The 13724-nt window shown below is 43.9% G+C and overlaps 1 protein-coding gene across 4 annotated transcripts in view; it reads left to right on the top strand.

The window, feature by feature from the left end:
* The window catches only part of LOC119373547 (uncharacterized), an 89189-nt gene extending 75825 nt beyond the window's left edge, over positions 1-13364 (top strand). For 3 of the 4 annotated variants that reach the window (XM_037643600.2, XM_037643602.2, XM_037643604.1), the window contains one exon: positions 13174-13364. In XM_037643600.2, the coding sequence (XP_037499528.1) occupies positions 13174-13319 (146 nt within the window). In that variant the 3' untranslated portion in view covers positions 13320-13364. Of the gene's footprint in view, positions 1-5082; positions 5201-13173 lie in introns of those variants that run through there. The other variant, XM_037643603.2, reaches the window with a different exon arrangement.
* Positions 13365-13724: the final 360 nt, after the last annotated feature.

Here is a 13724-nt window from a genome sequence, read left to right as displayed (position 1 = left end):
TGTCGCACGTTTCTATTCTTCGTGAGTGCTTTGCGCGTTTGCGCTGTAACCTTAGCCTCAGGATTGTGGTCATGTTGTAACATATATACTGACATTCTGGTTCAGCCATCTCCTTTCTTCCCTCCTGTGGCATGACTACAAGAGGGAAAGCGCTCCCACTAGCTCGCGCCACCACGAGCAACGGGACGCCCTTCCTTTTCCCAGGCCGATTGGCCTAGAGCGGCGTGGCGCTACAAGCCCAAAATGGAAACTAGCGTGGGTCGCCAGCGATACGACAAAAAACGCCAGGCCTGCGCTGAAACAGCAGCACAGTCAGAGCGAAAGCTCGAACAGCGGCGTTTCTAGAGCCCTTTGTAAGCTCTCTTAGGGCTAGAATACAATTACACTAGAAAGGTATCCACTACGCCGTAAATCACAATTTTTGTGAAGTTGGGAAGCACCTACTAAGCCATTATTCGTCATTCTGCGGAGAAGCGAGGCACCAGCTACACGTCTGTAAGGCATTATGTGTACTATGTTGACGCGACGACTGATGACGATGAATAATTATGGCTCAGCCTTTTGTAATGGGTTCGAAGCTTTAAACGGCCCACCATTTATGTAATTTGCATTGGGTGACGCCCGGTCGCTATTTCCCTCTCCCGTCATGCTGTATAACATACGTTGACGTGGGAGAGAGACGAAGAACTTTACTGAGACCCCAAGGAAATGGATCATACGCTTATGGGCTTCCTTTGCAACCAATACAAGTGCACTTGCGAGGAACCCACTACGCTCTAAATCATTGTAATTTTACTGAGACCTCGAGGAAATGGATCATGCACTTATGGGCTTCCTGGGCAACGAATACAAGTGCACTTGCGAGGAACCCACTAAGCTATAAATCATTGTAATTTTTGAGAAGTAGGGCAGCAGGCACTGTGCCATTTTTCGTCATTCTACGGAGAGCCATGGTACCTGCTAAACGCATGTAACCATGTGGAGTTCGTGGTCGTCCGCCCCAAAGAACGCCGTCGCATACTGCTGGGCAACAAGAACAACATTTATTAGTTAAACGAAACTTCAGCGGTTAGGCAAAACAAGAGTAAAACTTCCGGCCTCTAACCTTGGCCCCGGCGGGGCGCACGCCGCGTGCACATGCGCTCTCCGCGACAGTCTGTCGGCCACCCCCGCGTGGCTGTCCACGGTCCCTTCTTATAGCTTGCCGCTGACGCTTGGAACATGCGCACTGCCGCCGGAGCATGCCTCGTGTCGTAGCCATTGGGGGCGAGGGGGCTTATCAGCGGCGCCGATTCCCACAGGCATTGTGCACACTTTGTTGATGCTGTGCCTGATGACGACGAAGAATTATGGCAGAGCCCTTTGTAATGGGTTGGAAGCATTCAACAACGTACTCGTTGCGCAATTCGCATTGTGTGATGCCTGGTTGCAGAATTCGCGTTGTGCGACTCTTGGTGCTTATTTTACTCTTCTACCACGCTATATTGCATATGCTAATGTGGTTAATTCCCGACGTGACGCCTGTATAGGACCTTTTTGCAAAGCAGTTTCAAGCACCGGCATGGCTCAGAGGTTCAGTACTGGGCTCCTACGCAGAGGGCCCAGGTTCGAACCTCGTTCCATCCTGGAATTTTTTTCTTTAGTTTTTTTTCTTATTTCGAGCGACACTGGTTACGGACACCAGCGGCGGCGGACAACTACGGCGCCAAAAACGGCCGGTGAATTGATCTCATGACAGCTTTCGCTGTAAAACACGGCGCAGGCAACGATGCAGCATGACCCGCGTCTCGCATAACTTTAATTTCGTGACGTGTGGTGTCCCGTGCATTTCAGCCAACGCCGCGTGCATTTGTATTCTCCCATTAGTATCCTAGAGCACGAATGAGGCATGGCGTAATTGTCTAAGACAGCGAGCTGCGGAGCGAGCGGTCGCAGGTTCGAAACTCCGGTCGAGCGTTTCGAATTGTTTCTTCTGAATTATTTTTAATTTCGCCTTTTATTTATGTATACATACATATACATATCAGGGACATGACGGCGACGGCGACGGCAACAATTCGTCGAGAGTGTCCATATAATTGATAATGACGCGACGCAAGCCGAAAAAAAAGCAGGTGGTACAAGAAAAACGCCTTTTCCTGTACTTCTTCTTTTGCCCTGCGTTGTGGCATTGCCTTTTTCACATATACATACACACATACTTTTGCATATATGTACACAGAAAGTGCAGCTAAGTCATAGCCTTTCGCTCATGTAGACAAACCCATGGAGCATGCGTAGATCAATGGCATAATATGCTGCAGTGCTACAGCATATCATTTTGTAAAAGCAGTGAGACAAATCTACCATTTGGCTGAGCTGTCCCTGATTATGTTTTCCACCAGGTAAATGTGTTGCAGGCAATATCACGTGATGTAAGCAGGGCACGTGATGCTTAACTTTCAAATTATAAAGGCAGAAAAAGGCAACAGAGAGTGGTCTAGACTTAGTTGCAGAAGTGACCTTTGACATTTGTAGAAATATTGTGGCTGTGTCTTCCATACAATAGGAATGATACAGGTCATTAGTTAAGTTCGAAGTTATGCGAAATACTCAAGCTAACATGAAATATACACGAATATAAGCATCTGATCAAAGAAATAAGTAGAGTAAAGTGCCAAGTTGGACGCAGCTTCCCTATTATTTTTCTACCAGGTGTTATGCATTGTGTGTCACATAATGCGTACACCATGTGTGTGTGTCATTGAAGCAGCAGTAAGCATGATAATGAAGCTACTCCTGGACAACCAGGAGAGCTACGAGTAATCCGTTAAACCTTAGCTCACGTTACCTATATCCTTGCATAGCCGAGCTAAGCCACTACAATTTTTATTATTCAAGCTATTTTTGCAACGGTCATTGTGAATTATTCACACTGTTACTGTTTATATAGACTGCTTCAGTGTAAAACTAGTCAGTATTATTTATATTTGGCATTTTTTGGAAGGCTGGATGTTTGATTAACTTCCAAACAATGTCAAGCACACAGAAAGAAAGCAGAACGAGCGGGGTTTTCCGGTGCCTTTTGGGAAGTGTTGGCATTTCCCAATGCTAAAGCAAACCAGAACATCTCGTCATAATACTTATTCTGATAAGGGCACAGAAGGCTTCTAAAAATGCAAAGTTAGTCGGTTAAACTTGTATTATACAAAAGTAACGCAGCAGGAGCAAACGTAGTCAATGCATTAAAATACAACCATCGCAGAATTTTAAATACACATATATAAATATATACCTATATATATATATATATATATATATATATATATATATATATATATATATATATATATATATATATATATATATATATATATATATATATATATATATATATATATATATATATATGTATATATATATTTATATATATTTATATATATATAATTAATTTAATTAAAATTAATATTAAAACTAATATTAATTAATATAATATAAAATTAATAGCGCAACACATCTAAAAAATGAACAGGAATTGGATGCAGAAGGCTGCACTAGAAGTCCAATTTACATAATCATGTTCTAGAAAGGCACACGATAAATTTAGCTTGCTATTTTACGTTTTTTTCCAGGCAGCAACACTGTGCCTTGACTTTTGTTTATTGTGTGTTCCTGTTTACCAATGTAATGAGACAATGTAGCCTTGTGGGGCAGAATATTTTAAGAAATTTCTCAGTGCAGCCAACTGAAGAGAAAATAGCTTGCCGAATTCGCATCCTTTCCATCAGATTTTTTCACACATTAGAAAAATATGCGCAATAGTCGATTTCATGTCTCAAGGCTGAATCGAATTCATCTATGTACTTCAGACATGATTCAGAGGTTGCTGCAATGGAACTGAAGAGTTGCTCGGGTACACCACTTTCCTTGAGTAGCGTAAAGGATTGATGTCGTCCATGGATAGTTGCCATCCGCTTCAAGGAGTGTTCTCTCGCATGTGCACTAGCTTGTCCTCAGTTCAAGGAAGCTCTTCACAAGAGTACCAGCGACATGGTACACAACATTTTCATACACCATGTCGGTGGCATTTTGTGAAGGTGCCTGCAGATCGGATGAACCAGAGGCCTGCTGCGTGCTGTGGCTTGTGGCTGGTGTGCTGCTAGGTGATAACAATGCAGATGCACTCTCCAAGTTGGTGAGAAAAGCATTTGTTTTCACCTCACAGTTTCCTTGAGAAAGCTCGAAGAGCTTGCCAATTCGAAAATCACGCCATACCCACGAAGTGAATGATGATAGAGGAGCTGCCTCGAATACAATGGGGTTTTGCCTGCGTTATTATCATCACCAAGGCTCACGAAGAACAAGAGGAAGAAGACTACTCTTTCTTGAGAGCGTGCGCATGCTACAGTTGGCTATGCTATATGTGGTTTTTTCTGCAATAATATCATCATCAAGGCGCTCGAAGAACAAGAGGAGGAAGACTTCTCTTCGGCGCGAGCTGCGCCTGTAGTGGACGCCTCTGGAACTAAGGTTACGCTTACGGCGCGGGACTTTGCCGCAGCTTAAGAACCTGGCGAGCCAGCTCCTAATATGTTTTAGAGCCGCCACGAATTGGTACACATTTGGTGTCTCATTGCAGCCATGATCTTGACGAACGATTTCAAAAAAAGTTTTCTGCGGCATCTTGCTGCAATCGATGTGTGAAAAGATGAGTGAAATAAAACTCCTCTTTTAAATCAGTCCACAGCAACAACAATGCTTTGATTGTAATCTGCCAACATTTACCAGTGTGCGGCTGCTTGTCCCGAGGACTACCAAAGTGCCATTGGGCAATCCAACTGTAGGATTTTGAATTATTAATGTCATAAATAGCTATCCGGGCTACATAAGCCACATTTGCATGAATGCACACCTTGTGCATCATATTCCGCTGTCCTATATCTCAAAGTTACACTCATCACAACAAATCGGACAGCACAATTTTCCGTGTGGACCTTGTGTGTCCCACTGCACCCACCTTATATTTGAAATATAAATTATTTTGTGAACTAAATCACTGGTTGCAGGCCCTGAACTATATGCATGGTTTTCTCAACATTATAGGCTGTGACAATATTGCTAAGGCTTAGCTGTCCATATTTATCAAAAACATCAAAAGAACTGGTCCATACTTCTTTATGGAGATGCAGGTTGTGTACTTTACAATAATTCTCTCTCTCTCTCTCTTTTTGCACTTACCATAAGCTGGTGAAACTTGTGATGGTGGTGTGGGCCTTCTTGTGGGTGTGCGCGGTGAAGCGGCTGTTTAAAAATAAATAAACGTGCTATAAAAGGCTTGCAAGCACGTATTTTTATAAACTCACTTTGCATTGCATGTGTGAATACTGAGCAACAGACTTGTTGAGCAATTTTCACATGTCCCTGACAAAAACTACTCAGTGTTTTCATCACTATGGTATGAGCTCAGCAAAGAAAGCACTGAGTCTATGCATTCATATACAAAAAGAAAATCTATCTTTACCACATAACAAAGCTTTCTTGCAGGAAGGTTGGTTTGTTGTTAACTCATAACGAGCTGCCAAAACACTAGAGGAGTAAGGACGGAAACAGGACAGAGTACAGACTATGTTGTGAGATGCCAAAAGCCATTTTGCCTGCTCTATTTCCCTGTTTCTCCCTTTTGCGTTTGTGCAGCATGCTATCAGTTCATCCATACCATGTAAACAGTGCACGCAGACATTCTTACTGGAGAGCATGCAAAATGCTACTCTATGAGCGCAATCTAACAGCATTTTTCCCCTAGAGCACATTTCCTGCATTTAAGGTTTACGCAAAGCAATTGTTCTCATGGCACTGGTAATAGAAAAACACCTGTGGCATTTCTACGTACTCTTCTAGTTTCAGGGAACAATGTGCTCGAGTGTGCAGGTGTAGCATACAAAAGAGTATTGCTGTTCGTTTTAGGGCCGAAGCTCCTTAGGGTGTGGGTCGTTCCCTCCTCTGTAGTAGTAGTATTATGTAGCCAGCTCTAGTTTAATGAACTGCTCACTAGATGGCGTTTCGTGTATTTCTTAGAGCTCTAGTTTAATGAATTGCTCACTAGAATTGCTCACTAGATGGTATGAAGCGCTAGGTTACATCAGAAAGATAACAGCCGATTCGTTTAAAAAGATCACACAGGGGATTCCCCCGGTGAGTAAAAGTACGCAAAGGAGTGCAACTGACCAAGATGTAGTACTAGAGAATTTCAATTGGAAGAAGGCCGAAGGAAAAATTCCTAAGCGCACAACTCCTGGCTTAGATGGGGTTCCCGTCAGCCTCATTAACGAACTCGGACATAACACTAAAGAAGCACTGCTGAAAGCCGTAGAAAAGTGCTTACAGGAGAGGGAAATACCAGACAGTTGGCGAAAAAGTAGAATGAACCTAATGTATAAAGGCAAGGGAGAAAAAGATAACATTCGCTCATATAGACCGCTAACCATTACATCGGTGCTATACAGGTTGGCGATGCAGGCAGTAAAATTAAAAATAGAAGTGTGGGTAGAACAAAATGATATTTTGGGAGAACTTCAGAATGGACTTCGAATCGACAGGCGGTTAGACGATAATCTGTTTGTTCTTACCCAGTGTATATAAATATCGGAAATAGAAAACAGGCCCTTATACGTAGCTTATCTAGATATCACCGGGGCGTTTGACAACGTTTATCAGGAAATTTTGTGGGATATATTGAAAGAAGTGGGCATAGGGGACGACTGTATGCAGCTTTTGAGGGAAATATACCGAGAAAATACAGTTTGTATAGAATGTGAAGGAATAAGTAGCAAGGACAGCGTTGAAATTAGCAAGGGGCTGAGACAGCGATGTCCTTTGTTCCCGATGTTATTCATGCTGTAAATGGTGAGGATGGAAAAGGCGCTAGAATGTAGCAACATTGGATTTAATTTGTCACACAAACAGGTCGGCACGATGGTTGAGCAGAAGCTTCCAGGTCTATTATATGCTGATGATATTGTCTTATTTGCGGACAGTCAGGATGATATACAGCGACTGGCAGATATATGCGGAAGGGAATGTGAGGCTCTAGGACTAGGATTTAGTGCAACAAAATGTGGATTGATGGTATTTAATGATCACGAAGACCATGCGGTCTTCATACAGGGCCAAAAAATACCGAGGGTAAGCGAGTATATGTACCAAGGAGTATGGGTAAATGAAGGGGATAGATATATGGAGGTACAAGAGAAAGCATCGGTAGCAAAGGGAAAGAGGAATGCTGCAATTATGAAGCACTGAGCTTTATGGGGATACAATAGGTACGAGGTGCTTCGAGGGCTGTGGAAGGGTGTGATGGTCCCGGGGCTTACATTTGGGAACTCAGTGGTGTGCATGAAGTCAGAGGTACAATCAAGAATGGATGTAAATCAAAGGACGGTGGGTCGCCTCGCGTTGGGCGCTCACGGGAAGACGACAAATGAGGCTGTAAAGGGTGATATGGAATGGACAGGCTTTGAAGGGAAGGAAGCTCAGAGCAAAATGAGATTCGAAGAGAGGCTGAGGAAAATGAAGAAGAGTAGATGGGCGGAGAAGATTTTCAGGTATTTGTATAGAAAAAGCATTGACACGCAGTGGAGAAAAAAATCACAGCATATCCACGGAGTGAATGATGATGAGTGGGCGAAGCTGCGGAGGTTCATCGGTAAACCGTGAATCTTCCGTGAATTCTGCCCAGTACATCATCACCGACGTGAGATCGGGCGCGTTTATACTAAAGGTTCGATCAGTTATGACGACTTGCAGCTCACTTTAATTTTGCATGTACGCTGTGAATTTTCATTGTTTAGAAAACCATTGCTTTAGAAAACATCTGGCGTCTTTCGTTAAACAGCTGGCGTATTTTCGTTTTGCTTTAGAAACATCTGGCGTTCTTTCGTTTTTTCTTTTACAAAACATCTGGCGTCTATCGTTGGTTTATTTTCATCAATCAACGGCGTTTTGAACAAAATTTTTATTGTTTAATCACGCACAGGAGAAATCTCACCAGGCACTACCTTGGAGGTAAAGAATGGATGCTAATGGGAATGAGAGACAGAAGAAGTCGGCTTTTAGCTAACGCTGCGAATTTTTTATTGTTCAACAACGCACAGGAAAATCTCCCACCGGCACAACCTTGGAGGTCAAAGCGTAAGACTGGTTACGCACTACGACTACGACTACGAGGGACGAACGGGTGCCGCCTTAAGGAGCTTCGCCCCTAAAAGAATTAGGAGGCTCACCAGTAAATATACGGCTAGCAGTGTGGGCGATATGGCAACAAGGGGCATTAAGCGGAAGGTCAGAGAGGCGGAGATGACTTATTGGATGACAGCGATGGAAAAGAAGCCAGCTCTGAGTAACTACCGAAAGGGAAAAACGAAATAAGGAGGGAAAGGTTTTATGATAATTCAAGGGGAAGCGCTTTACTGTTTGAAGCAAGGTCGGGCTCACTTAGAACGCGTAGTTATAAAGCGAGATTCAGTAACGAAGAAGAACAATGTACATGCTGGGGGGAACTAAGGAAACGATGGAACATGTGCTGATTGAATGTGGCGATATTCACCCAGGTATACGTGTTGGCACGAGTCTACAGGAAGGCTTGGGTTTTAGGGACAACAATGGAAAGCTGCACAAGTCCGCGATAGAAATAAGTAAGAGACGGTTAGAGTATTGGTGGCAGAAATGTAGAGATAAAGTACAAAAATAAATAATGGGGAAAAATAAGGTCATTCTGCCTTAAGAGGCAGAGAGAAGGACCGTGAATTTATAATTTTTTGGTATAATAACATAGATTTAATCAATGTAGATAAGGTATTAGGTAAAGATGACAGATGACGCTTGTATAATGCGAATGGCGCATGTCATTGGATGCCTGCGATCGTAAAACGCGCTCGCTCTTGGCGCGCTTTCTCTTTCGCTCGGAGTCGCCGGATGGATGCAGACAAGGCGCTCGCTCTTGGCGCGCTTTCTCTTTCGCTCCGAGTCGCCGGATGGATGCAGACAAGGCGCTCACTCCTGGCGCGCTTTCTCTTTCGCTCATCGCCGTATGGAGGCAGACAAGGCGCTCGCTCTTGGCGCCCTTTCTCTTTCGCTCGGGAGCGGACACTTTCCCTGCATTTCACCGATCACAAAGCGCTGAGAATGAAGGGACCTCGTAAGCCAACAGTACAATAAATGTTTGATGTTTAATATATACACGGTGTTTCACACTCTTTATATATGATGTACTGGGCAAATTTCACGGAACAGTTTTACGGTTTACCGATGATTTCCTCCGGAGCTTCGCCCCACTCATCATCAGTCACCCCGCGTATATGTTGTGATTTTTTTTTATTTTGGCAAGCTATTCGTACAGTATTACATTTGTACCACCAACCAAATATTCTGAACCCTTTCATTCCAAGCAGAAAGGTGAAACAGTTCCTTGTTCAGTACACCCACCTTCCACACCAGGGGGGGGGGCAGTCTCAGCAGCAGGGGACGGCAACTCGCTTGGAGCAGGTGGTTGACTGCAATTAAAGCACTCGAGCTTAGTCAGCCTACGGTGACAAAACAGCTAGTAGAGTAAATACATTTGTAAGCATAATAAATGTGCTTGTTTTTAATATCTACTAAATTAACAAATAGAGATAATTACAGATTCCTACATTATTCTCTTAATTAAAACTTGACATATGAAACACAACTCGATCGAGTTCTTGTTTTCCCCCTGCTTTTACGAGTCGAAATGATATTTTAAGCTCATAAGGAATTAAGGTATGTAGACGCTAAGCCGAAACAGCGCATTGAAAAAAAAAAGAATACAGAAAATGAAAGGTCGGCGATGGGGATAGGTCCAGATTTGAGAGAGAAAAAGAGTGGCCCCGCGCGATAAGCGCGGCCTGTTTCATGAACATCCAAAACCGAGCTTCGGCATGCCTTTGCCCGTTGGAAGCATCAGAGATAGGCGCAACTGTTTCCGGGACCTTCCCAAAAGAGAGAAGGGGCAGGTGGGTATCACGTTTTGTTCGAGGTCCCCCGTCGAGCAGCGCGGCAAGGTGCACCGAAGGGACGGAATGAGGACAATTTACGGCGACAAATCTCCGAGCAGGCGGTCGGTATGTAGACGGACCCACATATGAGGAGCGCGGTGGTTTTCGCTTGTGCAACACCGACACATTCGAATCTGAGGGCAGTGTCCCAAGTTAGCTACTGGGGCCTCCGCAATAAATTTGCGAGTGAAACGTTCGTCCGCTGCGAACACCACCCATAAACTACACGGACGTCATGTAACCGCACTCATTAAAGCGCTTAAAAAACAGCTGCAGCGAGAACAGGAAACGTATGCCACTCCGTTGATGTTACTAGAACGCATAAGTTAAAGTAACGCGTAACAAAACACTCTGAAGACACCGTTGCCTGACAAGGTAATTTAAGTTGCTTAGCTTTCAAAAGATAGTTGAGGTAACGTCAGACAGTGAGGCACGCCCACGTATACTAACGTGAGCAACCATAACTAGCGAACAGCTCCGCTTTTGAGAGGTGACGCCGTGTCGAGCCACAAACTGCAGCCCGCCCACTGAATTTAGCTTATTATCGTAACCATTTCTCAAACAGATAACCGCAGCAATGAATGTTCGTTGTTCATTCAGCAGTTTCAAATCATAACGGTCAAATACACTTAAAAGAAGACTTTGTGAACATCTTGGAAAATGTATAATAATGAACGTATACATATATGTGATCAGCAGGGATTCTGACGAAGTGTTCACCTTCTTTCCCCGAGGAATCGCACCACTTCGCGCAGCAATAAAGGTGCGACATCGCTGTTCCTCGTTGTGGTGGTAAAGTTTGCGTTTCTATGCGCATTCGTGCTTGCGCGTCGTCTGCTTGTGCGCTGCGCAGGCGTGATGGCGGCGGTACCTAGCGGAGCCACTTACAGTCATGTTTACGAAACTTCCTTAAAACTTTGCCTCGTAATACTCGTGGCTGGTTATAGTTTAGTGCAGAATCACGTCTTTGTTTACTACTGTGTACCACTGTGGTCACGTTATTTTATTTTTATTAGGCTTACTGAGGCCTTCAAGTACCGCCGCTACCAGATTCACTGCAATCATGTCGACGGTAGCGACGCCTCATGGCCCGGACGCCAAACTGCCATCATGCCTCCGGCCTGACGGAGCCACAACCGTAGCCCAGAGCTCTCGTTGATTCCGTGGGAGAGCGAGTTAAGTTTGCTAATGAAATATGAGTCCCGCTTTTCGCGTTTCGGTGAGTTCTGAAAGTCGGATTGCAGAAGTATAACAACACTTAAGCGCTCGAAACAGTGACAAAGGAGGTTACTGTCTTTGGCGAACGCCAAATCAGTGTGGCCTTTCGTGTGTGCCCTCTGGTTTAAACGTAGACGGAACGCGATTTCTCTCTGTCTGATATATTCCAGTTGCATACTTCCCGTCAGTCCAAAATATTCCTATTCGCCGCGAGATCGGGCTATAGGTGGCAGTACCGTCGACTCGTTTGTGTGGATAGGCGGTCGGCGGCGCACATACAAATGCACGCTGCGGCGCTTCGCCGTATGCGGTTTGAATCGATTATTGGCGAATAAAGCGCGTTGACTGCAGCCTAACGGTGATGTATGTGCTCTCCATTGCCACATCAATGCACGCAACCATCATACCGTACCTATTAATGGTAAGAGAAGTGTAATCTACCAATCAATGGGGTACTGGCCTTCAGTCACATTCGTGTTTGGCCCTGTGCTCGATGCTCGAAGATGTCACAGATTTTCAAAACTTTCTATGTCAATAGGACATCATCATGGAGTCATTGCGACTTCACTATGACGCCACCGTGACGTGACGTGACATGATGACGCCATTATACTGCAATGTGACTTGGTGAAACGGGCATATCACGGAGGCAGTGCAAAACGAGATGAGGTCAGGAAGCTTGCAATGCTTCCGATGCTGGAGGCGATGCGAAACCAAGTTACGTGCAGAAAGCTATTGGAAAGGGGCGGAAGAGGAGCATCAATGTATCATCGACAGAGAAGAAAAAGAAAATGGCTTTCGTCTGCGAGTCGTCTTAGGCGAACATGTAAGGGACTTAGTGAGTTTTTCATTTTGCGATTTTGGAAAGAAAACTACTTAAGCGCTTTAATTAACAGGGGCGCGGTTGTATTCTTACTTGCACTCATAGAGATTAATATAATTTCCATTGGAGGCTGATGAGTCTTTTCGGACATACAAAAAGCGAATCCATCATTTTGGCTAGGTGCCCGTAGTGTCTTTAAATACGTGAAACAAAGGTGAATGCTTCAGCGCCGCGTCCCTAAATGGAGGAGTCCATTTAAGGTGAATATGTGATGCACATTTCCCTGATCTCAGTATATACGCGTAGCGTTAAAGCAAGCGCATAGACGAGATTGCAGACAACATATTATGAATAACCACGCACAAGCAGACTGCATGAGGGAACGTGTGATTGTATGTGCATCGTGTTTTACGGTACATATAAGTTGATTGGTGAAGTGATACGAGGTGTAGTCGAAGCACTGCATATCCCCTTGAGGGGTGAATTAAGACAGGCTATATGCAAAGATGAAGAATTCGCGCATGATTCCAAGTGAGTTTCAGTAATTAATCGTAATTAGCGTGTAATTCCTTCTTCGGTCTTGTTGATTTTTTGCAAATTAATAATAAAATCATGAGATCAAAATACACGCGCAACTTGTTTTTGCTTGTATTCATTTCGAGGAAAGCAAAATATTTCGTTTGATGTTGGTCTTGGAAAACAGCATGTCGAACAACCCGTGCAATATCGTAGTGTCATCGCCAAAGCAATCGTCTACAGTCATACGCAGCACATAACGGTTAATTCAAGACACATTGGCGGTGCAGAAGGTTCAATTCATCTTATGAGGAATATATCGTTCTCTTCCTTGGCAACAAGTCCAAAGAGATGGCGAAAACAAGTTGCGTCCACATATGTGGACAATACGCCTCAAGGGCAAATCTTTGGGACTACTCCTATGCAAAAGAGCAAATGAGGTTTTGTGTCCTCGAATAACTAAAAATATAGCGCGCATTTTTTGTTATTGTGGCTCTGTGCAAAAAGTCACCGCCTAATACTTGTACGTTGGAGCTCAATGAAAGCTCTGACCACTTTTTTTTCTAGGCAGGGACTTTGAAATCCGCAGCAAGAATGGGAACAGTACACCTCAAGGCTGTCACGACAAATTTAAATCGCACACGAGGAGGGCAGGCATAGTAGCCAGCAAAATTTGGGACTGCAACAATGCTGCTTCACGTCAAACACGATAACGCAAATATTCGCGAACACAATGCCAATAAAATGCTTCACTGACGTACCAAGCTGTTTCTTATGTTAAATATGATTACAAACGCCTTATTGTGTAAATGAAGCACTGAAATAGACAGCATTCAAGCGGATTTTTCAAACTGAAGGACAGCTAAGTTCGTACCCTTATTCAAGCCGGCTAACAACCACTAACCGAAAAACTACCGCCCGATAGTGATGACGTGTGGAAGCTTCACAACGCTATATTATCTAATTGCGTCAGCTCACTACATCCACCTGGAAGCTAGCAAAACGTCCTTTGCTAATCAGCAAAATTTTGCAGAATATATTATGTAATGCTTTTTCTTTGGTTTGACAACCAACGTACACAATGAAATGGATGACGACTTAAGTTCTAGATTTGTTTT

Source organism: Rhipicephalus sanguineus, chromosome 11 (assembly GCF_013339695.2).
Source record: "Rhipicephalus sanguineus isolate Rsan-2018 chromosome 11, BIME_Rsan_1.4, whole genome shotgun sequence".
Taxonomy (NCBI): Eukaryota; Metazoa; Arthropoda; class Arachnida; order Ixodida; family Ixodidae; genus Rhipicephalus; species Rhipicephalus sanguineus.
The sequence above is the reverse complement of the archived record's forward strand: the minus strand, read 5'-3'. Positions and strand labels throughout refer to the sequence as shown.